Source organism: Polyodon spathula, chromosome 9 (assembly GCF_017654505.1).
Source record: "Polyodon spathula isolate WHYD16114869_AA chromosome 9, ASM1765450v1, whole genome shotgun sequence".
Taxonomy (NCBI): domain Eukaryota; kingdom Metazoa; phylum Chordata; class Actinopteri; order Acipenseriformes; family Polyodontidae; genus Polyodon; species Polyodon spathula.
In genome coordinates, this window is record NC_054542.1 from 42,950,565 (window position 1) to 42,977,117 (window position 26,553).

The following is a 26,553-nucleotide window of genomic DNA, read 5'->3' on the forward strand; positions in this document are numbered from 1 at the left end:
CTCAGGTATGTCAAGCACGTTGATATTGTGCTTCCACAATAGTGTTACGGGTAGGGACCTACGCATTTGCAAGTTCTAGTTGATCCTTGAAAGAGAAATATATTATCTTTTGTTTTTTTTTTTTTTTACGTAAAAACAAACCAATATACTACAGGTTAGTGATTTCTTTATCATTTCTATACAGTAAATTGCTATAAAATTGCTATAATACATCCCCAAAAGAAGCTCAGCTTTCCAATTAATCTACCCTGATTCTTTTCCTATTCATAAATAGATGTGTTACTCTTTTTTTTTTAGAATGATTAGATGGCAAGACAAGAGGCTAGTCTTTGGGGACATGTTACAAAATCTGTAGATTGAAAACAGCATATTACAGGAGATATAATAAATCAACAAATCAACCAGAAGCATGAAAAAAGAACCCTGCCACTTTGAAACTGAGCTCTGGACACCAATATTAACATCTTAACGTGAAAAACATGTTGGTATGAAAAAATGTCCCGTTTCTGTCCTTCAGTGGCTGAATTATGTGATGTTGAATAGGACTTGTAGATAGAGCTCTTGTTTTTTCAGGGGGATTACTCTTGTATTTAGCCAATCAGTGTATGGAATGGCTGCATTATTGTTACTGCAGGTCAAAGTAAATATACATTTCTGTAAGCAGAAGAACCTGACAATCAGAAACGCACATATGTGTACATGTCCTTTCTGGATAACCCTCATTTATCTTGCTGTCAGGTAAAGGGCAGAGCTGTGGAAGGTGAAACTTTTCTAAATAGGTCAGCTGTATCACCATGGAAACAGCCAACAATGCTTTAAAATCATGATGAGTGCTCTAGAATCAGAACATCCCTGCTATTTTAGGAATAGATGCTACTACAGATTTCCCTTTGCTGTGCACACTATTGCTGCTGTTCTACCTGGTGATTGAAAATAAAGTTTTGTTGAGCTATGTTTTTAAAGCCCATTTTTATTCATTCAAATCAAGTTTGCATTTCATGAAACATGTTCAACTGTTTTGTTTAACTGTTCAAAACGCCTGTTGGAACAGTCCTTAAAGTTTCACATATCTCATTTAATAAATAAAGAGCATCTTGCTGTACTATGCTTGTGAATTAATTGATATATTTCAATGAAAAATAGAAAATCACACCACCAGCACAATCATCACCTACTCTGTAGCATTGGTAATTAATTACATGCACCACTTGTATCATTTGATTAATCTGTTCATTAGAGTATCTAATTGAATAACGAATAAAGCTGTATTTATTTTAAGTGATAAAAATAAAATATGTATGTTTACACTATACTTTCAGAAAGGGGAATTTTCAGGGGATACACATTTCACAGCAATGGTTTCATTTCACGGAAATCATGAAATCCAAGAAAACTGTGAAAAAAATGCAGCCTTACCAATAATTATTGTATTATTACAAGATACCACCTGTGGCGCTAATGAGCATCCATACATATTAATTAAATGCAGTCTGAAATTTGTACTATTGGGTTGATTAAGAGCATGACCCTTAGATTGTCCTTGTACTAGGAATCATATAATAACCACCAATGACCTGGGTTGCTGAATCAAAGACTTCAAATACAGAATACTACTTCTTTAAGATACCTAGTATGGGCAATCGCAAGGTTTGTACAGAAACAAAGCTAGATTTCAATTCAGCTCTTTTATTAGGAATACAACATGCTGGGGAATCATGATTCATGCAATACACTTCACTGTGTAAGAACATAAGAAAAGGTATGAACAAGAAGAAGCCAATCAGACCATTTAAGTTCATCCAGTTCCCGGTAGCTGAATAATCTCAAAACTCTCTCCAGTGCCACAATGTCTCTTTGGTACTGTGGTGACCAGAACTGGCCCTTTTCGGTTAAATTAACACATTTTCTCATTCGGTTCAATTACCACGATACTGAACCCCGAAGGAGTGGCCTGGCCAGTTAAGTCTGCCTGGCCTCATCGGTCACCTGACCAGTGTTAGTGAAGTGTGAGTGAAGTGAACAATCGACAACAGAATTGCAAAAGCTAATTCAGAGCTACCTGTGGGCCCACAGCCAAAATCGGCAACTTAGCATTAACATGATTCAAACCTCACGTGTATGACTAACCCTGCACTCCAGTGGGCCTTTATGAGGTCAGTCACTAGGGACCCTGTTTTTTTTTTTTTTTTTTAAGGTTAAACACAAGCATGGATAATGCAACATCCATAAGCAGCACCAAATGATGTGAAATGCATTTTTTTTTTATATAATTCTGGTATTGCAGAAAGGGCAACAAATATAAACCGAGGTATCTAATTTCAAAAGGAGCTCTGAATTTACTTTCCTTTTTTTTAAAGAATTGATGGTTAATGTTTTAATGTGTATATAGTGATTCTGAAGAATTGCTCAGGTCACAAACAACTTAATCAGTCTTCGTACACATCTTACTATGTGCAAGTTTCTCATTGGACATCTAACTACCTGTTAGCCTAAAACAGGCTTCCTGTGTTGTTTCTGATGGAGATGGTTTCATTTCTATGGAATTTTGCTGCTTGACATCGGCACCTTTTTACTTTTGTAAAAACGAAAAATCAATAATTTCACTCAAAACTGTCTGTTTACATAAAGCCTTTGTACTTCTTTTTGTATTATTCTGTAAACTAAAACCTTTAATTTGTATAAAACTTGTTCTTAGGTAACACGTATACTACTGTAAGTCAAGCAGACACTTTTTAGCTGCTGCTAATTATAATTATTAAAACAGTTTTCATTTGTTTTTATTTTAACATAAATGGATGACTAGTCCATTTACAGGAAAACAACGTGTATCATAGTGTGCATCGTTACAAAAAATAGACTGGAACTAGACAAGAAATGTCTTTAAACTAACTCAAACATAACTTTTTTACACCAATAACTTTTACTGGAACAATTATATTCCCAATGTCTCTAGAGACAAAAGTGTGTGTGTGTGTGTGTGTGTGTGTGTGTGTGTGTGTGTGTGTGTGTGTGTGTGTGTGTGTGTGTGATACGTTTGTCTGACCTGACACAGAAACTACATTGAAATAACAATAACAATTCCCAATAAACTGCATCATCACCATTCGAAAGGTGGTACAAGGATGTTTTTTTTTTTGTTGTTTTTTATTAGTCCACCACATTTTTTGTAAATCAAAGATAAACATTTAACTAAAGGCATACAGTTCCCCCTGCTGTTGAAAGACAGGCACTGATTTGGAAATATGCATTTTTTTTTTTTTCTTTTCAAGTTATACTGAAAACATCAAATCACTGAGAGGACAGGAGAGAAAAAAAAAAAAAAACACACTTGGGAATCATCCTCTTCCCCTCACAAACAGAAAGAAAGATTATTCCTATTGCTCAGTATCACATTAGAGAACTAGTGCGTAAAATAATTACATTCATTTCTATAGTCTAATAAGCACACTGTAAATGCTTTACTTACTTCATATATGCTCTTTATATTTAGTTTCTATTTTATGTAATATTTCCCAGAAATATATGGGTGTATCAAAAAAAGGAATCGGTTAAACAGAGAGCTTCATATTGTGCTAGAACTTGTTATCAAATGTTTCAGCCCTATTACTAATATTCATTCTAGTAGTACCTGCAGTAATGTGCTCCTTTCTACCATACAGTATGTATGTACTGTAAGTCAGGGAGAAATACACTTTATTAGAACCTGTCTACCTGATTGAGTTTGTCTTTGCTCTGTATTCGGGGTGATTATATGATATGAAATCCCAGCAGCACTAAAATGTAGTTTAATGTATATATATATTCTGAAATATGTACATTAGTAGGAGGTCAAACATATGATCTTGTCCCATACATTTCAGTCGGAGTCTGCTCAATGTTTTGCTCCACTTCTTTATAACTGTCGTTCACGCATACTGAAAACAGGCTCTTACTTGTCTTTTTTGTTTTTTTTTATCAAGCAGAGCTTTCCATAATTAATTCACCAGACGGAAATGTCAATAGAGGACTGAATCAAACACTCGCTTAATGAGGAATGATTTCATATGAGAAAAGATGACCTTATGGAGGAAATTAACTTGTTAATGTTTTTCATAGATTCCTATTACTACTATTTAATAGCTGGTGGCTATGTTAAGTCTTAGCAAGCAGTAAGAATGCTTTTGTAACAGCTGCCTGAGTGTATGTCAAGCAAAGACATATGAGAGTGGTATTAACGCTCTAGCAATTGCCCTTTAACTTGCACATTAAAAATGAATGATATCTGATATCCACAAGATACTGTTACACCAGAGATAGCAACCAGAAATGCCATCACATCTCAAACGTAAGATAACTAGAATTCATTTAGTATAATAAGATGTATATTTAGTGTACAGAGATGCATTCCTGTAGAGGTCAAACTAACAAAGACACCACGCACAGACAGAAAAATGTGGTACATTAAACAAACAAATCAAGATTTTATATAGGCGAAAATGACTTTCTCTACATTCCGTACACACAATTTCCTTTGCATTTAGCATTTTCACCCTGATCCACTGCATGAAGGTAAGAGAAGCAAAAAAAATACCAATTCATGAAAAAAAGGATAATAGGAAGAAACTTTGGTATGCTCAACTAGCTGCTGAAGTGGAACTGTGAGGATGGAGATTCCGGGTTTACCCAGTGGAGGTGGGCTGTCGAGGATTTGTGGCACAATCCACAACCCGGTTTCTCAGAGATGTCGGGTTCAGTGGCCAAGAGGTGCGTCGCACCATGAAGAACTTATCTGAAGCAGCAGAAAGGAGAAGCAACTGGCTGTGGTTGAGACGGAAAAATTCTGAATGGGGATCTCAAGCACAATAGAAAGAAAGCAACGCCGATATACGGGTAAGTAAGCTGGGTTGAGCTGAGTCGGGGATGGAGGGGTGTGATGCTGGGATGCCAGAATCACTGTTGAGCCCTCTTGAGGTGTTGTGGGCTAGTCAACGAAACACCAAGGATGGAAGGTGCCCACCTGAAGAGATGTACCCTACTTAGTTAAATCCAGATGGTTGTAATGCTGATGCGCTGGGGAGACCGCACTGGGTTGATCCCCAGAGCCAGCATCGCAGCCGTTGTATGTGCTGATGCGTTGGGGAGGCAAAAAATGCTGATCACTGGAGCCAGCATTACACTTCAGCAATAAACACCAGACAGAAGGATATCTACATCATCAGATGGAAAGCAACACAAATGGATAGAGATGCAGATGGATCACATTAGTTTAGTGTAAAGCTACGTCTTAGTTGATGCTTATCTTGGCGAGCGCCGAGTTCAAATCAGCATGAAGTTTAACATCTACTCTCATGTAATGGAAATCATTTATATATATATGTATATAAATCAAAGGATATAGCGGCACTCAACAGAGAGGTCAGGAATTGGATTTGTAAAAAAAGCTCAGTGGGAATGAATGCAGTTCAAATGTAAGACAAATGGCAGCTTACAGAAAGTCAAATTCCAGTTGTTTTTTTTAGAATTTATGCGTTTGATCATATGTAATAGAATTCGGGTCACGAGTTCACAGTAAATGGCTTAGAAACATGTTCTGATTAACCCTGATTTTCTAAAATTATTTTCTGAAGACAGAGCTACTCTTGAAACTAAAAAGCACTCAGCTCTGTTGGAATTATGATAAAGAGCATAATGATATTAACAAATTCAACTTGAATGTTAGCAAGATAAAGGAATTTGAACACAAGCCTTGAAATTGCTAAAGTTTGTGAGGAATATAAGAGCTTATCCAATTTTATAATTACACGCACTACTTACAAATTTCAGGGAGCAACTTTTTAATTAAAAACAAACTAAGTAAGTTCTCTCTTTAACACATTCAATTAGTTCTGCCTAGATATTACTTTAGCATTGTTTTCTATATTTATAATCTACAACAAATTCTAAAATACAGTATATGGCAAATATAATACAATCTACTTTAATAACCATGGGTTTTTCATAACTTGTTTTTCAACTACAGTACTACTTCTCCATAGGGTTGCCACCTGGCCCCATAATTCTGGAACACTTTGGGAGGGCACATGGTTTTTAAGATGCCCTTAATCTGAAAGCAATAAACACGTGAATTGAGCACTAAGCACTTGCTTAATTTATACTGCTTCTTAATTACCTGAATCATTGCGATCATACAAATCTTACAAAATAAAAAAAGCATCTTGAATAAACGTGTGTAGATTTATTCAAGATATTTATTTTTATTTTTTAAAAAATTATAGTTCAGTTCTCAATATTTAAAAGATGCTATTTATATCCTATTAATTAGTAATATATAGCCCTAATTTGCATTGACTCTCCCAATTAAATAACAACACTGATCCAGTGTTCACACTGTCAGGTGTCAAGAATAGTGAACAGCTGCTCAGTATTAATGACTTCAGTGGGAGAAGGTGATATACTATTAGAAACTATAAAGAAACTTTAAAATATATATTTTTAAAACTATTAATAAAATCAATAAATATTGATGATTTACTTATTTATTTATTTCATTTGTTAAAATCTATTATTGTATTGTCATGCTGTCTCAAGATAATTAATCACCAGCATCGATTTTGCAAAGGTTTAGGGCTCAATTCACATGTTGATTTCCTTCAGTTTAAAGGCAACTTCAACATCCTGTTCTGCCTCACAGTGTTCCGGAATTATGGGGCCAGGTGGCAACCCTACTTCTCCAGCATGTGCATTTTTTGTTATTTCCTGTGTTGCACAAACTAAGTTCTTGATTGACTGAAAGACATTACAGTAACCTTGACATGGTGAAGCAAGATGCAGAGTGGAAAAGCTGGCCTCGGGACAGACAGAGGCGCCAGATGGACCGACCGATGTGACCTCGACAAGATGGCGCATACAATAGGTATACAGTCTGGTTGAGGCGGCCATCTTGTGGAGGTTCGGCTGCACAGGTATGCTGAGTTCCTGCTAAATTAATACAGAGATTTCGGCAACAGCTGAGCTGGGCAAACAGCAAGTGGCTGTGGTGGATTAACGGGAACGGATTTGTTATAGAGTAGTTGAGTCGGTTGGTTCGCTCGATCGATGGGGGAGTTTGGTGTAGTAATGAGTGATACGGAGGAACTAAACAAACTACGGAGGGTTCTTATTCTGAAATGGGAGGACTAGATAGCTGCCGCGGACACCCACCCAAAGAGGTTTTCAGGAGACGGACGCAGAGCCCAGTCTACAATCAGGCAATAGGGAACCCGAAGGCATTGTTATTCTAGCACCAATTCCATTTCACCACTGCAGATACTCGCTCTAATGTAAATACGTGCGCAAAAAACACATAAAGCATTGGGCTGTTGTGTCTCTTACTATACACTCACCACAGTAATCTTGTTAAATGTAAATCTTTTAAGTTATTAATTTATTTGCTTATTACTTAAGCATAGAAATGACAGCAAACTGAATTAACTGATTTTTGTCTTGTACAAATCCTATAGCTCTTTGGGAAATGAGACTGAAGCCTCAGGCAAACCCAAGAAAGCAAGTTTTAATTAAAGTACCATTGTGTATAAAACACGTGAGTTAGTACCTCGTCAACAAAGTTGATGAAATGTTAATTTACTTGGCCTACATTATAACAATGGCCAAACGTGTTATAAATTTAACTAATTAAATGAAACCTGCTATACAATATTACGTTAATATATTGAATTGCATACCGCTTTGTAGTTTTCTATATACTACCATGAAATATTGTAATACTGTTACGGCTTCCGGTAGACTTTTGCGGTATCATTTTGTAGTTTATTGATAATTGATTACATGATGTTAAATAAAATATCTAAATTATGTTCATATAGTTTAAAGTAGTCCTAAAATTCTAGGTGATGCAAAAATGTGCCTATAGCTGTATATTTCACACACGTATTTTAAGGAATTAAACACAATTGTAACTGTACTGATAAATGGTAAGTATGTGTACAAGTATATCGTACTTTCAGGGTGCTGATGACATACTTCACATTTACTGTCTTTTTAAAGAGCTTTCTTCCCCGGCCATGTAAATAACAAGAATAACAGAAAATGTATGACTGCATTCAATAAGTAAAAAAAAAAAAAAAAAAAAAAAAAAAAACTCCGTGGGAGAGTGCTTATTTGTATATTGACAAAATAATTAAATGTTCTCGGTAAGCAAATGATACAGGAAAAAGCTTATTAGCACAGTTAGTCTCTAGTACCCCATTCAGAAGAAGACTGTTAAAAGAACCGAAATGAATCCAATTGCTAAATGTGTTTTCTTTTACTTCTGGAAGATAGAACACAGCCTAATCTGGATAGTATTACAAATCGATCAAATACAAAGCCATTATAGTCTGTTACATGATCAGAGGCATACAGTACTCTGGCACTATACCATGCTGTAGTAAAGGATTTAGTAGCAGAGAGTGAATGAAGAACTGAATCTTTTTTGTGTTTTTCAGTGTTGCCACAGGCCCCAAGGAAAGGGTCCCTGCTTGAAATGAAAGCAGCCACAGCTCATTCACTAATGTAAACCATGTGTTTTAACTGGCATAATGCTTTTTATTGAAAAGTCTAGGATAAGCTCCCAATAAAGGTGCCTGTCCCTACTAACATTTTGCAAACATTTATAATATGTAACACATTTTTTTTGTAAATTGATTGTCCTATCTGTGACATCATTTTTGTGCTAATTGCATGCTGTAATATAAGTTCTTCACAATTCTCAGTTAATTTATGCTCAGTAAAATCTAATTCAGGGTTTTGGAAATGGCGGTATGCTAAAAGCCTTCTATCTTGCAGAAGCACTTAAAGCTTTAAAAGTCGAGGCACAATGAATTCAACCTCGCTGTACTGTGTTCTAATGCTTCCAGGTATCATGAATCAGACAAGACAAAATAGTTGAATTTGCCAATGCAATCTGTGTTGTAGAACATGCATGTATTAAAATGTAAAAACTTATTGGAGATCACATTGAACATAGAAAACAACAAGTCCAGCATCACTATGTGTCTGCAGATCTGATTATGCAACAGGCAAGTGCATGCAAGAACACAAAGTGGCTAGGTTGAACTGTTTCAAGTATATTTCAATGCATAGACCAACACACACCACACATTTTAGCAAATGCAAAGTATCCTGATGACAGCTAATTATAACTCATGATCTGACTGCACTTGCTGGTGAACTCCAAAGGAAGTGGGGTTAGTGGCTTAATAGGGTGCACTCCGAGCCAAAACTCCATCCTTCGGTTGAAGAATGTAACCACTGTCCTGTTACGCTATGGCATGTGTTGTGTTACAGCATAATAATATGAACTTGGAAGCTAAGTTGCTCTTGATATGAAATGATCACGTACCTCAAATTGACTACACCTAATATGATAATAAAGTAAGCTGGTGTATAATGAACCTCTTGTTGTTTATGTGCAGCATATTGTATGAATCCCTAAAAAAAGAAACCTACCTATAGTGCAGTGCAATTGAAAATCTGAAGTGAGTGCGAGTGAATGTTTTTAAAGGGCTTTAAGATATAAGAGGTGACCTATGAGATGCATGTACTTGTCACCAGTGCTTCCTGACACTTTGTTAAACCATGGTAAATGTCACAGCAGCCTATTAAGATGAAAAGTCTGTTTGTGAGTCTTGCAGATTACAACACTTATATCTGACATTGTCTAGTGCATACACATAAAAAAGAAAGATGTTTCAAAAAAGGAATAACGTGCACTGTTAGGTTTTTATTTACAAATACAGTCAAAGATGCATGCAGTGGCTTGTTTATCAATACTAGCAATGGCAATTCAACATTTTAATTTTAGAAACAAACCTACCTCTTAACTACATCTGCTCCATTCCAACACGATACGCCATCAGCAGCAGCCAATTCACTGACACACAGCTGATCAGCCAGCCCACCATAAAACGTCCTGTAGAGCCGCAGACTGTTGATGAACTCTCTGCAAGGCAATGATAAAAACAATCTAGTAATTAAAGCACTGCACCCAAAGCACGACACAACACAAGCTAAAGCGTATCAATCCCATTACTGGTGCACATTTATTTAAATTTTTCTACCAGGACTCAAATATTGTGTTTTTGTAAAGGTGCCATTTATAGGACTGGAGACAATTAAAAATGTAAATTTCTGACACAGCACTGTCTATATGGTGTTGGGAAACCATGGACACAACTTGTTAACTGTGACAAGTCTGCAGAGTGTTTATTTTCTGGAATGATTTGCTGCCCCATACTGCATTGACTCGTTCTGAATACCCACCCCAATTACTGGGTGGCAGCACGTTCCTGCATTTGTGTTAGGGGATTGTAACACGCGTGCCAGATTTTAACCAAGATTACAATTACTAGAGTGGAGGATTGTTCATATTACAGTTCCAAAGGGAGTATTTACAAGCTTGTGGAATATAAAACAGAATTGCAATTTGTGGTGAAATGTAAAAAAAATGCCTAAACATGCAGAAACCCCAGAAGAATGTGGCCGTTACCATAAGGATTTCATTGTTGAAGACCGCAAAGGAAAGACAGTACGTGAAGTGGGCAAGCTCTGATGTGTTAATAAATATTGCGACAGAAAAAACAAACAAGAATTTTATAAAAGCCATAGTTATAATAATGTATTGTACTTTAGACACCCGGAAGGCATTGCTGTCAACTAATTGCAACTCTTGTGGTATCAGTCAATTTGATTAAATGATCCTGTAAGTTAACATGTCCAGCTGCTGTCCTCTAAGAATATAGCTTCTTGTGGCCACTGCTTCTTGTAACCTGTGCAGGCACATTCAGAGGGTCCTCATAATCGTAAAGGTAAGAATGTGAAAATACAGGTTTAAAAAATGGGATTACAGCCAAATTGGTGAAGATTGGTGTAAAAGCAGGCCAGGTAACATGTTCACCACATGGCGTGTGACAGGAGGGTGGCGCATTATAATTTTAATGTTCAAATTAAAGCTATCCAATGGAATAAGGGAAATTTGCATGCAGTGATTTTTTTGGTCAAAACTTTAAGACATAAGTGTTCCCCTCCTGTGCAGCAGTACATTCAGATCATTTACCGGGATTTGTCTGATAACATGGTACCTGTCTGACAACGGCATACTGTAATGAGGAGGGGAAAATGGTCTCCAATTTTTTTTGTTTGTTCTGCGTGTTTTAAAGTGAATGAAAGTATTTCTTACTTTCTTCTGCTGGCTAGTGTCTCTTCACTCTCTTGCTGCGGTGCCTTGAGGGTGAGATAACGTTTGCTGTCCTCCAGCTGATCACCTGAAGATCCTGGTTTTCTGTTTGGATGTCCACATGCTTTATTTACCTGAAACCAGAAGAAAGGAGCAATAAAAAAAACAAAAAAAAAAAAAATATCCATTCTGTGAGCAGCACAGCTGCAGATTTATTCTTACATAAAACACATCATTAATATCAACAGCAATACCAATGCCAGTCTATATCTGTGAGTATGTATGGACCCATAACAGGGTTGCAGGACAGAAATGTATAATCTATTGTAAAGTTCATCCCTGGTTCATGGAACTGTGTTTTCAAACCTGTCATTGACTGTTTAGATGAAAAAAAAAGAGCAATACCATCTTGATCCTTGTCAGTCAGGAAATAAATGATTCAGTGTCGGAGGAACTGCTCTACCCTGATCTTTCAGTATGACTGATGTGACCTTACACAGCTGGCATTAGACAGTCCATGAGGTACCTTCCTTTCATCAAACCCACACATTCCCATTACTGGATTAGCGTGACCCAACAACAGCAACTGATGGATTTATTTCGCTCATCTTGCAACGTTGTGGTGAATGACAACAGTAACAGGTTTGTTTGAAAAATAATAAATAAGATCAATAACCTTATTTTTTACTCTATACTGAATCTTAATTGTGCATCAGAGATGCACTCGGAGGGATAAAAACATTCCTAGACCCAAAGGGCCCAATTCTGATGAACAATAAAAAGAAATGGAAGGCAATGTGCAAACTGTGGTGCCCTGCTAGATCCCCCATGTTGTGGTTCCTAACAGAGCAAAGGCTGGACGGTGGTGTGATTTGGTTAGCACAGGCCAATTCGTGGAAGGTGGGAGGCAGCAAGAGTTAGCAAGTCTAGAGAAACTGACTCCCCCTTTAAGGTGAAAAGCTCCTTACTGTGCATGTGTTTTCTGAGATTTTTTAATAATAATAATAATAATAATAATAATAATAATAATATTTAAAAAAAACAAACATGATTTATTTCCATTATAGTAAACATCCCACCACAAGAGCTTATATTGGGTATAGTGCTGAAACTCTGTTGATTTATAGGAAATATATCTAAATGTGGATTAGTAGGAAAACTGTTTTTTTTTATACACTTCGTAAGTACTAGAAGTTATTTATTGTTAAGTGTTTTAATTGTGTTAATACAGTTCATATTTAATTATCCTATATTTACTGAATGTCCATGCATAGTAAATCCTACATGAATTGGATAACACTAAATTCACTGAGCAGGAGCCAGGGCTGCGAGATGACGGGAGTGTTCTGCAACTTAGGATTCGAGGCTCAGCCTCTAGAGCAGGGGAGAAAGAGAGAGAGAGAAAAGGACAGGCAGGACTACAATCTAGAGAGCCTAGAGAGCTTTCCCTATGGAGTCGACGCTGGCCCTGTCGGCCTCTGGGCCCCTGAAAAGACAGAGTCCTCTGACTTCTCGGCGAGTCATAAGAACATAAGAACATAAGAAAGTTTACAAACGAGAGGAGGCCATTCGGCCCATCTTGCTCGTTTGGTTGTTAGTAGCTTATTGATCCCAAAATCTCATCAAGCAGCTTCTTGAAGGATCCCAGGGTGTCAGCTTCAACAACATTACTGGGGAGTTGATTCCAGACCCTCACAATTCTCTGTGTAAAAAAGTGTCTCCTATTTTCTGTTCTGAATGCCCCTTTTTCTAAACTCCATTTGTGACCCCTGGTCCTTGTTTCTTTTTTCAGGCTGAAAAAGTCCCTTGCGTCGACACTGTCAATACCTTTTAGAATTTTGAATGCTTGAATTAGGTCGCCACGTAGTCTTCTTTGTTCAAGACTGAACAGATTCAATTTTTTTAGCCTGTCTGCATATGACATGCCTTTTAAGCCCGGAATAATTCTGGTCGCTCTTCTTTGCACTCTTTCTAGAGCAGCAATATCTTTTTTATAGCGAGGTGACCAGAACTGCACACAATATTCAAGATGAGGTCTTACAAGTGCATTGTACAGTTTTAACATTACTTCCCTTGATTTAAATTCAACACTTTTCACAATGTATCCGAGCATCTTGTTAGCCTTTTTTATAGCTTCCCCACATTGTCTAGATGAAGACATTTCTGAGTCAACAAAAACTCCTAGGTCTTTTTCATAGATTCCTTCTCCAATTTCAATATCTCCCATATGATATTTATAATGTACATTTTTATTTCCTGCGTGCAGTACCTTACACTTTTCTCTATTAAATGTCATTTGCCATGTGTCTGCCCAGTTCTGAATCTTGTCTAGATCATTTTGAATGACCTTTGCTGCTGCAACAGTGTTTGCCACTCCTCCTACTTTTGTGTCGTCTGCAAATTTAACAAGTTTGCTTACTATACCAGAATCTAAATCATTAATGTAGATTAGGAATAGCAGAGGACCTAATACTGATCCCTGTGGTACACCACTGGTTACCACACTCCATTCTGAGGTTTTTCCTCTAATCAGTACTTTCTGTTTTCTACATGTTAACCACTCCCTAATCCATGTACATGTGTTTCCTTGAATCCCAACTGCGTTCAGTTTGAGAATTAATCTTTTGTGCGGGACTTTGTCAAAAGCTTTCTGGAAATCTAAATAAACCATGTCATATGCTTTGCAATTATCCATTATCGATGTTGCATCCTCAAAAAAATCAAGCAAGTTAGTTAGGCACGATCTCCCTTTCCTAAAACCATGTTGACTGTCTCCCAGTACCCTGTTACCATATAGATAATTTTCCATTTTGGCTCTTATTATAGTTTCCATAAGTTTGCATATAATAGAAGTCAGGCTTACTGGTCTGTAGTTACCTGGTTCAGTTTTGTTTCCCTTTTTGTGGATCGGTATTACGTTTGCAATTTTCCAGTCTGTCGGTACCACCCCTGTGTCAAGAGACTGCTGCATGATCTTGGTTAGCGGTTTGTAAATTACTTCTTTCATTTCTTTGAGTACTACTGGGAGGATCTCATCCGGCCCAGGGGATTTGTTTATTTTAAGAGCTCCTACTCCCTTTAACACTTCTGCCTCAGTTATGCTAAAGTTATTTAAAACTGGATAGGAACTGGATGACATGTGGGGCATGTTGTCAGTATCTTCCTTTGTAAAAACTTGTGAAAAGTAATCATTTAACATATTTGCTATTTTTTTTTCTTCCTCTACGATTTTGCCATTTGTATCTCTTAAACATTTAATCTCCTCTTTGAATGTTCTCTTGCTGTTGTAATATTGGAAAAACATTTTGGAATTGGTTTTAGCTCATTATAGGCTCGGCCTCGTGACTGGGTCCCAGTTAGCGACCGGGTTCGACCCTCGGAGGATGGAACGGGTCATACAATGCTTGATGTAAGGAAGAAGAGAAAATCTGAAAGAACACAAATAATTGTTAGTTATTGGACTCGAGCACTAAGAGTAAGAGGGCCACGTCCCAGGAGGGTAAAGGAGGAAATAAGACAGCCTTCTTTTATGAGGCAAGAGAAAGCACATGAGCTGTGAAAGAATAGTGTGGCCAATAGTCCTTTCTGACTGCAGGAAGAACCTGTAGAATTATGGGAACTCTAGGTCTGGGAAGTGAGACTCACTACCCCCCAAGAGGGGATGAACACAGAGGAACTCGGCATATGAAAAAAGTTAGGAGGAGGAGGGAGGAGGAGGAAAAAGTCAACACATGAGAAAGGGCTGAGCTGTGACTGGGTTTAAATAGGCAATTAACATCAATTCCACAATAAAACATTTATACTTTCCTAAGCCTCATTGTTAATCAGCACAAACATGGCCAAACTACTTTATTATTTTAATTTACTTTAAACATTTCCAACTCTCTAAAGGCCAACACTATTTTTGTAACGTATAACATAAACAATACAGTCTGGAGAATTTGTGTCCGGTACTGGGTGACAGCACAGTTGGTCAGTAAATGCTATAAACACCAACCTACTGCAATCTGATGCTATTTACAAGAAGGCTAATGCTGGATAAAATGTGAAAACTACAAACATAACCTAAACAGAGAATACTGTTGTTGTACTGTTGTTACAATTTCCAGAAAACCACCGGGGGGCGTGTTTGAGTCATCATTTTCAAGCTACAAGCAGGCAAGTAAAGATGCATTAATTTTCATACCTCACTTTCATACATTTTCCTTTTGATTCAGAATATTTCCAAAACCTCTCAAAATCAATATATAACATATCTGTTAATTACATTTGATGTCTTTATGCTTGTACACCGCATTCACAGTGTATGCTAATTGAAATCTGTAGTTCTGAATGGTAAAACCGGATGCTGTATTGCAGTTGTGTGTTGTCTCGGGAGTATGTTGATTGTTAGCTTTCTCTATATTGCCTCCTTAATTGTATTCCTCAAAAGCAGCTTATTTATTGTGTGTTCAGTAGCTTCTGTGCAATACTGTTACAGTGTGGCTCTTTGAAAATACCTGCTTTGAGGAAGTATATTTGAATCGCAAAGGAAAACCTATACTGAGTGTTCAAAATCATTTAGTTGACAATGATACTAACAAGTTCAAATTATATTATTTTGAACTGGAACACAAGATAATCATTGAATCTGACATTACATATTTTTTGTCTGTGTTGCATTGTACCACTGTCTCCCCACCACTGCACTAATATGTTCCCAAACAGTGTTCTATTTTGTTCTATTCATAACTATAAAACTCTTATTGTGATAAATTTAGAAATACTCTAAGAAACTTAGTAAATTCAAACGATTTGACTTAAGTTTTGATGAAATCTAGTTTTTTTAATATTTCTTTTTTTTTTAAATTTTTTTAGGAGCAATACAAAAAACTATTATTTTGACTTGCTTCTGTTACTGTCAGATTTACTGACACGTTTTCAGGTGGAAAGCTTTCCACAGCTATCCTTGACTATACAGCCTAAACTCAAAATGTTGTCTTTGTAATTGGCTTCAGAGCAGACATGCACATCTTTTCATGTTTACAAATTACTGTATTAAGAAAGATTGTACTTTCTAAATACACCTTGGAGCACATCCATAGTGTGTTAGTATACAATGAGAAATCAATATTTTGGGAAAAAAGTAATTGCTCTGTGCTTGTGCACATAAACTACACTGTTTCCTAGACTAACAGATGGTTATTGCAATTTTTCTATCCCAAATTACACACTGTGACTGATATCATTTGTCAGCAGTGTTGCGGTGGAATTATCTTGCAGTACTGCAGTTGGTCCAGCAGATGGTGCAATTGTATTCCATAAAAATAGTGCCAAATCCGTAAGAGTGAAAAATATTACTTTAACTGAATCAGCATAGACACATTAATTTAAAGGCTACAAACAGACCTAATGATTAGTGCCCTGGGTTTTTTCAACTTGTTTTTTAACCTGGCACTTGTTAGTGAAAATTTACTTATGGTAATAATTTATTACAATTGGCAATCTAAATTATCGGGAGATTCCCAACAAAATCGGGAGACTTCGCAGGTGTGCATTAAGTTTCTTTATCCAAACTACAGACTTGTTTGTGGGTCAAAAATCTTACTGCCTTCAGAAACTTGTGAGCCTGTTGAATAAAACGTGGTTGTTTCTGCATTGTTTATACTGGCATCTTTGCTGTGCATACTGGTATTTTTGAATGATCCAGAATTCAATGTGTTGATTCTGATAATTATTCTTTGGATCAGTTTAGCTGGAGTGGCTACATGGACATCAGGAGGTTTAAGACTCGGGTTAGTCCTGTCGTTTTAATTCGTTAATTGCACAGAGCCCTACTAATGATGCACCTGAAGAAATTACAGGTGGCACTGTGGTCACAAGCAGCCATACACCAGTACTGACAGTGTCAACAGGAGTCGATAGTTTAAACTCAATTGAAAAAGAAATGCAGAAAGAAATCAAGTACAGACACAGTCCAGTTTCTAAATAAAGTTACAGGGACTGTACTGTACATTTTAGCCCTCTTATTCAGTTTGCCCATGTAGTTACTCTCCATAACAACATGATAATTAAACATTAGATCCAGGTAATGTCAGTACACTGACAATTTAAGAACATCCAAAACTATAAACATCTTTCAGTTTGATTAAAACTTAATTTGAAAATAAGCCTGCCCTGTTGACCAAAACATAGGCCACTTTATACTAAGATACAATTGAAGAATGACTCATTCCTAACTACACAACCTTAAATTACCTCTCCCTTTTTTATTATATAAATATCCTGTTGTGGATTAACTCAATTTAACATACTGCACTGCCACACCATTATTGATATCTCTTCTTTGAAGACATTTAGTCTGATCACTTACCCTTCTGTCTAAGTGAAAAGAAAATGAGACTGTTTAATAAAATGGGCAGTCACAGAGTAAAATGTATTTGTTTAGCCTCGCTACCTAGGAAACTGTTTTAGATGTTTGGCCTATTAAGAGTTAGTAAAGCCAAGAGTAATTAGTTGTTACAAAAACAGATTTGGAACAGCTTTTCAAATTGTAATGCATTCGCCATTATCTAGAGGAGTCTGTCAAATGTAATTACATTGGAAAAAATACAAAGAACTCACAGGTCTGGAAAATATTTGAGCAATTACAGTTTTTTCTCCAGATCTGCTAAAAAAACATTATAATTCGAATTTTTTTTTTATATATATATATATATATATATATATATATATATATATATATATATATATATATATATATATATATAGACAATGTCACAAAGTGTTTATGTTCCAAAGGATATCATGCTACTCCCTAGCATTGCCGAGATATTATTGGCTGAACGTGGAAACAATACATCAGAATTAACTAAACTGCAGAATTTGAATTGTTGTTCCATAAATAAAGCAATTTACTTTTCTTAAATATTTACCTGAAAGCCACACATTCATGTTAACCTGCACAAAACAAATTATTTTTAACAGCGTACTGTACCTTTACTGTGCATCCTGGGCATTGGTTACCTTTTATAATACTGTAGCTCCAAAACATTTTGAAATCATAATCCCTATTCAAAGCTTCAATTTAAAGTCTATGTTCATCCAGGGGAAATACTAGAATATGCTGCATGGTAGTAGGATAGCAAAGGTTTATTTCAGTCTCCTTTATTATCTTAATTCAGAGCTTGGCCCCTTTAGGGTGGTAAGCACCTCCAAAGCTTGACTAAAACACCAGTGCCCTTTCCCAGCAGCACGGTCCCTTCCCCAGGCTTATCACTAAACCGACACACATCATAACTTCTAAACAGCGCAAAACATGGCTTGTCTAACCACAAGATCTGTTACTATAAAGATAATACAACTTGTACACCAAGAAGTGAATCTTCAGTTTTTCCAGCGAATCAGGACACAGGCTAACGCTAACTTCTACAATGACAGTCAACAATATATACTCATTGGTGATCAGATACATTACGTCATTTTTAGAATTTGAAAGTGATCGGAGGTTGATGGTGCAGGTGACTCTAATGCTAAGAGTATATTCAAGTTTGGAATAGGTTTTTTGTTTTGTTTTTATAATCTGCCATAGTTAACATAATTGGTTGGTTTTGGAAGGATTGCATTGCACTTTCTTGATGAATTACACTCTCTACATTCTGCCTGTGTGTGTTCCAGGACTGGAGTCAACCCTATACAAAACAACCTGATATTATGTCATTGATATAGTTCCCCCAATAAAGAAATCTGCAACAAAGAACAACCCAAGAAGTAATTAGAAATGAGACTTCCTCGAAAATCAACAGCACCTCCAAACCAAGCATCTACTATCAGCCCTCTTTCATCATTATACAGTATACACAATATAAAGTCTTGGATATATTGGCTTTCATGTTTTCAGTTCATTCCATTGCATTGGTGTCAAATTAGGGAACTCGTTGAAACAAATTCCTGCAATATTCCTACAACGGAATGGACTGAAAAGCCTAGGTTGTGTACCCCTGCTACAGTATGCTGAATGGTGCAGGTCCTGTTCAGTTTGTTGTAAAGAATTCAAAACTCTTGTGCTCGCCTATCGCTGTCTCGACCTTTCTGCATCTCTTCTATCGGTAGACTATCATTTCTCCCAAACCCTCTCTGCTCCTCCACCACTGGCAGATTAGCTGTACCCCTGCTCCCCCACTTCCCGAGCCCACTCCTTCTCCACACTTGCCCCTCAGTGGTGAAACGACCTACCCAATGATAGCAGGACTGCTCAGTCTCTGACCACCTTCCGACGCCTCCTCAAGACACACCTGTTCAGACAACATCTGTAAACCTCACAACTCTCGACTATACTGGACTATATGGCACCCAATTCTACCAGTACTTGCATCAGCTTGTACTTGCACTGAACTGCTCCACACCTTGCCGTATTCTACTGCTGCTCTCAATTATACCTACTTCCTGTATCTTGTGCTTGACTTCACTCTTATAGGTATCATTATTCACATTGTTTGTAATTGCTCTTATTTGAAATCGTTCTTATCCACTTACTATGTGTTCTTAATATTTTTACAATAAGTTAACTGCTCTCAGTCAAACTCACTCTTAAATTTAATTATTTGCTGTATTCCTTATTTTTCTTTTGATTTTACAGTACTTTATAACAGCTCTTATCTGTAATGTGATATTCTATAATGTGATATTTTCCAATGTGATACGTTGTACTGTGATATTTTGGATAAGGCGTCTTACAGAAAAAAGAAATAAATAAAATAAAACATAGTTGGAATCAAGACCTGGGGTGCCCACCCCTAGCATAGAGTCTAAAATAGGATTGAATAGCAATTGGAATATTCTTACCTGTACTGAAAGCTTTGGTCCATTTATTTGAGCATACATAACTGCATCATTTACAAGCGAATGAAGGTTGAGCAGCACTTGCTCAATGTCATGGGTACCATGCATCCCATTTGACAGCTCTTCCAAAGACTTTATATACTCCCTCCAGTGAGCGTCAATTTCTGCCATGCTGGCCAAGCAGCCTCTTACCACATTGAGACAGTACCCCATACATGGTTTACTCTGAGTCAGGCTTTGGCAATGAGGACAGTACTGCATCTTGAGTAAGGCTCTGTTGCATTCTTTTGTGTACTGCAAATGGTCTGTTGTGTTAATGACTTCGATCCCCAAGTTCAAAGCCTGCAAAAAAACACGACTGGGCAGCAGAGATCTTCCTATTTGTCCAACTGCTAATTTGGGAATGTTTCCAAATGGGTTCAGGTCTCTTCTTGCCATCCGTGTGCACTCAGCATAGTCAAGTGCTATATCTGTCAAGCCAGGGTTTATGAGGTGATTGTAAACCAAAGGGAACAGGCTGTCAAAAAACCTGTTAATAAACTCCTCAATGCTGACCTCAGAGCCCAGCACAAAAAGTCCAACGTCAGTGAAGAGCTCTCTCACTGGTGCAGTCGCTTCTGCAGCCATGTTTCTGTAAGTGGTGTGAAATAACGTATTTGTGTAGTTCTCAGCTTGCCGGATAAGTGTTTCAAATGTTTCTGGAAGAAAGAATGTTTTGTATTAGTTCAAGAGAATGCGTGGGAATTACATTAAAACACAGTGCTCATTAAAGTACTACACAGGGTGTTTTTGGAGAAAAAATACCAGAGTCAAAGTTAAGATTGTTGAGAAAAAACAAAGGAGTATTATGGCTCTCAATCAAATATAAAAAAACAAATGGTGCTTTGAAATGATATATGAAGTGAAACAGTAACGGCCTACCCCTGATATGAAAACCGATAGCTTTCATGGAATCTATATGGTATATAGTCATAGTTTATATGAGAATACATGAAAACTGCACATACTGTATGAGACCTTAATTGCGAATGTAAGTGGAAGTGGCTTTTTCTTAGAGTGAATGCTTTGATATTTTTCTTATTTTTTATTTTGTGTTCTCACGTACAGCGCTTTGTGATGACTTGTCATGATTATTATTATTATTATTATTATTATTATTATTATTATTATTATTAATTAGCATGGCTAGTGTTTTCATTCATAGTGCCCTTGGAAAACACTAAGAACAAATATCTGAACATTTTACTGTACACTTTGCAAATAAACACAATGACTGAGTAATATTTATTAGGAAGCTCTCAAACCTTGAACTTTACGTTCACTAAGCGGACTGTTCCCAGGTGGATTTCATTAGGACCTTAATGTAATGTTTTAAAAACTTCACTAAAACATCACTAAAATTGAGTTCTTTAATATAAATACTGTATTGTAATGATCTGAAATGTTTGGTAAAACCATTACCCTGTTTATTTACATAAAGTAACTATTTAAAACATTACATTTTGTAAATATTTACAAATCTTGAAGATTAGAGTACAATTTAGTCTAGACTGTTTCCTTCATTCTGACCCAGATGGGAAGAGCGGCCTTTAATTAAAGCAACTTAAGGTAATAAAAAGGGAGGAAAAGAAGCCTGAAATGCAATATCAAGTTACAACAAGTTATCGCTTTCTTCACAAAAAAGGCATCAGCCACAAAAATACTTCATAAACAACTGCTTTGTAGCTTTCAACGGCTTACTGATAATGAAGAAATTCACTCTAAATAGGTGCAATTACTTTGGCTGCCATGGAGAAGGAAAAAATGAATTGTTTTCAAAATAAAATGTATTCTATATAAAGTAAAAACACACATCACAATAATTTGCTCTCTGTATTTCATTAGATTTTTAATTAAGTTACAAGACTATTATTGGATCTTCTGTGTCTGTCTCGTGCCTTGTTTATCATCATTTTCAAAATGTTAAAGTTAACCAATTTGTGGTTTGACAAAGCAGGATGTATGCAGCCATGGGACTCCAGGACATCACTGAGCTGCAAGGTCAGATTGTTCTGGATGGATAGCTGACTCCTCCAGTTTCATCAAGGAAGGTAGGGGTGCAAAACTGAAGAGAGAAAGCTGTTCTCTTGTGAACCATAATAATCTTGTATACGTAAGGACATGACAGCCACGAACCTACTATCATTCCTCTATCTTAAGCTGCAAGATTTTATGTTTTACCCATTGTGACTGAAAATAACATACAACAACAGCTTATATTTATTACTGAACATATCAGGGTTATCAAAATCCATAATTCACTTGAGGGTCAGCCCATTTACACAAAAGTGTGTGCTATATATCAACTGTGTGTGTGTTTGTCCAACCCCTTTCCACCATATCAACAAAACTATAATAACCCACATACAACTGGGGAACAGGAACGAGATACTGTATATGTTAAAGCTTTTAACACTACCTTTAATCTTATTGTTAATCAGCTAAAGCTGTGTTGTATTTCAGCTGGCAGTATAGCATGCTACTGCCAGTACATTTAATCCAGTGTGTTTAACTTCAGCTAATGCTCTCAGACTTTTCATTGCCTTGGATAAAGAGCTGGTAATGCCCTATGTATCTCCCAAAGAAAAGAACTGGGAAAGAAAAACAACACTCAGCTCTGTGTCACTTCATTTGGGGATGCCCATGATAGGGGGTCAAGTAAAAAACTCAGATTTCCACTACACTTGAAGTTTGAATTTCTATTTATTGATTTATTCAGAAAAAAAATTGTGCAAAAAGACACACTACAAAACAAATTTCTGCTCTTGGTTAGGAAATCCAGTTTCTGAACACAAAGAACTACAGTCAGCACTCATATCTGACCCTATAAAATTTTATGACGCATATCTGATTATTAGCAGATCGAGAAGTCCAGACTACTCGACATGACTTCTTGTATACAAGAAGAAACACCCTACACACACTCTGTAAACTTAAACACAGCTTTGAAGATGTCTTTACCAAAGTATTCTGCAAAGCACAAATAGTGCTACAAAGCATGGTCAGAGCGCACTGCAGTTTCTCGTTGTACAGTATGCAAGTATCCCCCTTTAAACATTTACCATAGTGTAATCATACCAAAATCTAATACAGCAAAGTGAAAGCACGGTAAAGCTTAGGTATGAATTGTAAAGCTCAGAGTGGTATTGTATATTACCAAAACATGGTAAACTGTGGTAAATGCACCATAACCATGGGCAGAGCATGGGCAAGCTACGAACTACACAATACTATAATTATAAATTACTGGTACGTTTAGACAAACCATTCACGTGTGCACCTAAAGGCCTCTGACTGAGATCATACCTGTACTGGAGTTCTAATGATATAGCCTAAATCCTAACCTTAGGACATGTCACAGAAGCCTTCAGCACTCACTCTCTGCCAATTCAGAGTGCAAGTAGCTGAGGTGCATTGTTACCATTTAAAATGCATGCTGTTAGAGTGATATACACAGCCAAGATCACAGTGACTCCTCATGCAAGGTTAACTTGAAATGTGGAATTATTGGTGATCTTGAAGTGTCAATAACATTAATCATCAAGCTTAATGACTGGCAAATGGTCTATGACATTAGCAATTAGCGTTGCAAGGGGGTCCTAATGGTTAGCTTGGAGGTTGTGTCCACAAAAGCATTACAGCCTGGCATTAGTGAGGATATGTAACCTAGAGCTAGTACACACGTTGATTTTATAAAAGGATCACGGTTATCTGATACATCTGGTGACGCAGTGCTACTAAGACTCTCATAAGCATTAGCCATGTTGCTTAGATGATTTCCCACACATTACATTGTAAAGGTAACAACTTTGAGTTAAATTGAGCACATAACAAACACAACATATGGATCAAATAAAATGTGTACTGTATCTTCAGGGAACAAAAAACAAATGTTACAAAATTGTACATCGTACAAAATAAAGACAAAAACTGATGTAAACCAGAGCATTACAGGATGGAGCTAATTTTGGAGGTAAAATCTGTCTTACTGCAAGAAAGCTAGCAGCTACAGTCAGCTTTCTTGCTCTTACACAGAGTTCTCATACAGTTTACTTCAGATGTGTTGTGGAAGACTTGTTTATGTAGCATGTTTGTTATGACAAAAAAAATAAATGTACACAAAATTGCTTAAAGGGTATATAAGGACCTTTTTATTTTATTGTGTTACGTGTTCCCATGTGCTGCTACAAGATGTGTGTATTGTTTTATTTATGTATTTATTTATTTTAGATTTTTACTCAACTTTTAAATTGCATTCCCTGCCTCAAGATGGCTTCACACTGCATGGACCTCTCAGAACTACATCCCTCACCCATCCTCCTCCTGCTCACTAGTAAATCCATCTCATTTACATATGTGAGCAGGAGGATGATGGGAAATGTAGTTCTGAGAGGTTCATGCAGGTACATGTGAAGCCACCTTGAGACAGGGAATGAAATTTAACTGTTTAAAAAAGTGGTCAAAATGTAAAAAACATAAAACAAATGAAAGAAAAACACACACCTTAAGTAAACAGTTGTAGCAACACATAGGGACTTGTAACACAATAAAATAAAAAGGTCCTCTGTTAATTAATTAACTTGTTCTGGAAAAAATCTCAAAGCTTAATAACAAAACAAAACAAACAAAAAAACAAAACAAGCTAAGCCATGTTCATGATTATAGACAGGGAAGGTTAGGGCATTACGTCAATCAAAAACATATGACCTCCTGTTCCATAGCAGCTGCTTACACTTGAACAGGATGAATATCATGCCCACTGAGGGGTTCCTACTGTGCTGAATCTGCTTGCTGTTTAGACTTCACACACAAGTGTAGGATGCAACACACTAGATCTGCCATCAACTGTACTCGGGAAACTCTGCTTCAAACATGAAATACAAATCTTTACTTACCTGCAATATTATATACTGTATAGCATGACCCAGACTGTGTTTACTATTTATCTGACGAGGCATTACTTGTGAAAAGACCACTAAGAAACCAAAGATCTGGAATCAAAAGAGTGGAAATGTTGTTTGCTGTATTTTTTCCAACACCAATGGTTGTAGTTTTAATTTAAAAAGAAGATTTACTGTGGCTGCTCAAAAACTGCAGCACAAGTGTTTCAGATACATTCGCCTTCCATGCACACACAGAAAGAACGATCTTACTCTACGTATTACAATTGAACTATCACTGCTTAGGAATAAGTATAGATCTACAAAGACTGAGGGAGTAGATTCTCTGATGTAAATATATAGTATAATACTGCACGGTATGCAAGCAGATTTATTTTAGATGCCAAGTAAAAACAATAGACATGATGTAGAGTGTCCGTTTGAAATATTTATTATCAATTTTTATTACATAGAACACAGAAGAGTTAGCCATCTAAGAGATGCCTTTCACCTCTGGGAACCGTTTCAATTAATCATGGGTTGAAATGACAAAAGGTATTTCTTTCTTACGGCTGTTCTGGGAAATGAAGTGAACTCCAGCAATCTCACCATAGTCCCTGGGTTTGAAAAGCAAATGTCTGCAAGACAGTGAAGCAATCTTGCTTCCTTATTGCTTCTATATTATTTTGACTCAAGACCATTCCATTTACTTTGATGCTTGAACAATACATGAAAGACACTATATGTAACTGCTAGGCTGTGATATACTTTTTATAGATTTAAAAATCCTTCTGTTATATGCCCAGATTGAATTATCTGCCTGAAGCTACTGTGCAAGTGATCCTTCTAGGATTTAGGTCAGTCTTTTTGCTTGCAAGTAAAGCAAAGACCTGCAAAACTTCCAGTTATTTGTTGTCTGAAATAACAGAACAACCACAGCAGTGTAATAATATCAATTACATCTCTTTCTCATATCTAAATGTTTCTGTAGTCTGTGGAACAATTAGGATAATGCACACCTAGGTGGCACCATTTAGTTAATTACTTAACATTCATTTGGAAATTGGGACTTCTGCAAAAGGTCTAAAATGAAGCCATGTGCACCATGCTAGTTTTATATCCTTAAATGTTGTATTCTTTTTTTTATTTATTTTGCCTCAAAACTTAATTCAAAATAGGGCCCTATGTATTCTAGATATTGAGAACAAATTAAGAAAAATTACAAGCAAGACTAAGCCATCACTGATCCACTGGTTCTAAATAGTTGACCGAATCCAGGACTTTGTATTTGGTTCCTAAAGGAGTTATTCATCAGGAACAATAATATATTATTTTTTTCATGTAAAAAAGTGCTACCTGATGTGCTAGATCTGTCTCCAGTCCATTTCTAACTGTGTCCTCTGGACATGGTTAAAAGCCGTGTTTAAAATAGTGAGAAGGGTTCACTTGATCAATTACTTATAGGAATATTAAAAGCTTCAATCAAGTCACCCCAACCCTTCTTTGATATAGAACAGGTTAAATAGATTATTTACTTGATTAGCTCTAGGACTGGTCTTGTTGCTCATAGTTGGATTCTCTTCAAAGCTACTGTACAATGCAAGCATTTAGTTTAAACGCTAT

The 26,553-nt window shown here is 36.6% G+C and overlaps 1 protein-coding gene across 1 annotated transcript in view; it reads right to left on the minus strand.

Annotated features, from left to right (window-relative positions):
• The window catches only part of LOC121320911 (glypican-5-like), a 199,705-nt gene that overhangs the window by 124,080 nt on the left and 49,072 nt on the right, over positions 1 to 26,553 (minus strand). Inside the window, exons 3-5 of the mRNA XM_041259690.1 lie at positions 20,015 to 20,709; positions 11,195 to 11,325; positions 9,833 to 9,958 (exon numbers count right to left, since the gene is read on the minus strand). Of these exons, the coding sequence (XP_041115624.1) occupies positions 9,833 to 9,958; positions 11,195 to 11,325; positions 20,015 to 20,709 (952 nt within the window). The remainder of the gene's footprint in view (positions 1 to 9,832; positions 9,959 to 11,194; positions 11,326 to 20,014; positions 20,710 to 26,553) is intronic.